Source organism: Trypanosoma equiperdum (assembly GCF_001457755.1).
Source record: "Trypanosoma equiperdum strain OVI genome assembly, contig: ctg_1758, whole genome shotgun sequence".
In the NCBI taxonomy this organism is placed as follows: domain Eukaryota; phylum Euglenozoa; class Kinetoplastea; order Trypanosomatida; family Trypanosomatidae; genus Trypanosoma; species Trypanosoma equiperdum.
In genome coordinates this window covers 14,357-18,011 of record NW_027123791.1, presented here as the reverse complement: position 1 = coordinate 18,011, position 3,655 = coordinate 14,357, and the positions used below count along the sequence as shown (strand labels likewise).

Below are 3,655 nucleotides of genomic sequence, written 5' to 3'. Positions count from 1 at the left end.
AATTTTTATATTTTATTTAATTTTCTATCTTCAGCACGTTTCATCAAAAAGTGTTACAATATATTAATATTTAACAAATTTTTAAATTTTTATAAAATAGTGCAAGAATTTTTTAAAAATTAATTATAGAATCAAAAATGCGAGCAAAATAGGAACTTTAATTACAGTAGAATTGCTTTCTGTCGTGTTTGTTTTTCCATCTTTCTCCACTTTCATATCATCTTTTTCTACGCATTTTTCACCTTTTAATTCGCATTTTTTTCTGTGCAATCCTCTTCTTTCGGTTGAACCCGCTGGATCTGCTTTTCTGCTTTCTCTTTCTTCTTTATTGATTGCCCTGTGAAGTACGCCAGGAAAGCAGCGTAGTCGTCACCATGCGCTGCTTGATGCTGTTTTTTCTGCCGCTTCCGTCTACCTTTAGTGCGATGTCCTCTGTTTCTAGTGGGTTGAAAAATTCGGTCTTGAGGTCAGTTTGGTCGTCGCCTAGGAAATGCTGTACTGAATTTTGTCGTTTCTCTTCTTTTTTTCTTTGCATCCGCACCTTTTAGTAAAAGGGCTAGTGTTTGAGCGTCGGTTGCGTCTACCAAGCGTGCGGTTGTTTCGGAAAGTGTGGTTGTTTTATATGTTTCTAAATGATGTGTTGCACGTTGCAAAGCACAGCCGCTAGTTGTTTGCGGCTCACGATAACGTCTTATGTGGGGCTTGACAGCGTTACGCATTAGTCTTTATTTTTCAGCGTCTTCTCTCTGGGCTTCAAGAAGTCGGTTTTTGCATCGTACGAAAAATTTTCTGGTCCCGTTGATGCGCTTGCTAGGCTTGACTGAGCACAAACGTTCGGCCTACAGTAGTTGTTGTCATTTGCGTGCGCGCGTTGTCCTTTCCACACAATCGTCGTCGTTACTTGCGAACTTGCAAATTTACTGTCACAGTGGCCTTTGTACGCCGTCATCGGGTTAAATTCGGCTGCAGCCTTTGCAAGTTTAGCGTCGGCGCTGCTGTCGGCAGCGCATTTGACTTGTTTAGAGTAAGGAAGTGATATGGTCATTGTGCACTGTGAACCACCGCTGTTGAAAAGGTTTTTGCACCGATACTTACCGCTGTCCCTGAGTAAGTTGCAGGCCTGCCTGCTTTCGACTGTCTTAGCGGCTCTAGTTGCCCTTTTCTTTCCGCCAGCTCCACCGTTGCGCCGGTTGTGTGATAAATCGAGTTTACCAGCAACTTTTGGGTTTTCTGCCGGCCGCGATGGCGCTATCGCTGCGAGGAGAGTGTATGCCTGTGAGCTGCACTTATTGCTGTGCTTGACCATATGTTGTGGTCTGTTTCTGTGCCGCCCACCGACCATAGGCCGTCCCCTAGCTTGACAGTGCTGCTTCCAGTTGTTACTAGGTGGTGCGTGGTTCCAGATCCTTTCGTTACGACACAATTCTTCCCATGCAGCGCTATCGGGTCCACTCCACCAATTTGGTCGCTGCTGCTTTTTACGGTTGCCGCTGCTAGTTTGTTTATCGCATTTTTTAAAGTTTCTGGTGTTGTCGTTGCGGCTAAGGCGCATTCTGGTTTTGCAGTTGTAATGTCAACCATGGTTGCTCCTGACGCGAAGCAGGCCGGTAGATTCGCTGTGGCTGCCGTTTTGTCGCTTGAGCTACTTTGTGACAGACATCTGTCCGAACCTCCTTTGGCTTGGAACATCAGCATCACCGCTTTGTCCATGCGACCGGCCGCGAGTGCTGCCGCGGCCGCTGCTTTTGTTGCTGCTGTCGCAAGCCTTGTTCGAGCTTGCGCGGCTTTTGTTTGCAGTTTCGCGCTGCTCTAGCGTATATGTCCGCCAGTTGTTCGGCTCCTCCTGTCTTGTTGGCTAGAATCTTGTAGAGCCGCGCTTTGAGGACTTGAAGTCTGATAGGTGCGATTTTGGCGTCCGCTTCTGACTGAATAGCCTCGTATCTTCCAGCTGAAGCTTTGAGCCCGGTTGTCAATTTGCAGACGACGTTAACGGCGTCTGCAGTTAACGTGTCCCCGTCGTTGCAGTGAACAACACTGCTTGAGGCAAACACCAGTGATAGTGCCAGAAGAAAATACATGCGATGGTCTAACTTTACTTTAAGAGAGTCAGGGGTGTAACATGTGCATGCTGGTCGTTGAGCGCTCGTGCACTGAAAACGCGAAAGCATTTATTTTGAATCTCTGGTTTGGCTTCTCGACTTAGTCTATGAAAGGACACAGGTTTGTGGACGCCGGCAGTCGACAGAAAAATAGGCTTGAAAGTATTTAACGGTTGGCCGGCGGTTTCGCTGAGTATGAATCTGCATTTAAATGGACCAGAAAAAAGTTTACCAGATTGACTTAGGTCAGCTTAGCCTTTACCATGCAGAAAAGCTGCATTACGAGCGGTTTTGTTGAAGCAGTCGTACTAGTTGTTGGTTTCGTGTTATATATTATTAGCGTCCAGAACCAAAAATTTCATAAATGGAGAACTGACCTCAAAAGATTTTGCGTTTCGATTGTTTCTTTTTGTAATATATAAGGAAATAAAAAAGATGATTTTTCCCATATTTGCCGTTTCTGTGTTGACGTGAACGTGCTAGAATCTTAAGTGAATAAATCTCAATATTAATTACAAGAAAGCTATTCTATACCTACATCTAAAACATATATTACTCATTATTCTCACTCTCTTTTATCTTCTGTTAATTTTAAGGTTTTTCTTTGACTCGGAGTAACCACGCACCATTTCTTCCTCTTCTGCTGTAAATATTTGCTCATCCGCTTACCCCATACCGACTGTGTCGCTGTATTTCGCCGTCGTTTAGGCTGTGTGAATTCGGTCCAGAAATTCGTTTTCAGCTACTTTTGCTTTATCAACTTGTGCCTTTACCCTTCGTCAGCGAAAACGATTATACATATTTTTTGCTCTTGAAAGAGGTTAGCGTCTTCTTAGTGCGTCACTAGGGGTTCGAGGAGTATCACCACTGATTGAGTCCACTTCATATAGATTCTCCATTGGCTCATATGCGCGCATTCTCATGCCGTTGTCACCGGTCTTTACTGGGGCTTTAGGAAGGAGCATCCCCTTTTGCTTCCGTTACGTAAAAGACAGTAACTACATTTGTTACCTTTACTAGGCTGTGTCATTTGATGATTTCTGCTGCCATATTTTTTCTTATGATGATCTCTTATTACTTATTTTCTTCGCAATACGTATGATACATTTCCTCTCTGCATTTTATCTAATAATATACCTGATCGCTTCTCCACACTTTTTCTAACTCATTTACTCCATTATACCTTTACCATTGTTATAAGAGCTTTTTCTTCCCTTCCCGTTTCGTCCTCACCATCATCCAAATTATAATATCAGTATACACACACCCACAAGACTCTCCTAATATCATTATTATTACTGTTATTATTACTATTATTACTATTACTATCATAAACATAACTGAGATTCATGAAATAAACAAACAAATTTGAGTAGCACTCATTTTGTATACCATATCACCATAATACTTTGCACATGCAAGCCACTTTCATATTCCTTTTATCAAAATTTCATGCTTTTAATATGCTCAATAAATACCACAAATTTTATAATTTAAGCAAATATCTTTCAAATGCTAAATTACGACAAAACCAATAAACGCAGCAGCCATCAGAG

General features: G+C 42.4%; 1 protein-coding gene across 1 annotated transcript; it reads right to left on the bottom strand.

Moving 5' to 3' along the window:
• Window positions 1-1,694: 1,694 nt before the first annotated feature.
• Window positions 1,695-2,168, bottom strand: TEOVI_000524700 (Trypanosome variant surface glycoprotein (A-type), putative; the record flags this gene model as incomplete). The annotated part of the gene is made up of 1 exon (XM_067223057.1): window positions 1,695-2,168. One exon carries the CDS (start codon window positions 2,166-2,168, stop codon window positions 1,695-1,697), a length of 474 nt encoding a protein of 157 aa, XP_067079158.1.
• Window positions 2,169-3,655: the final 1,487 nt, after the last annotated feature.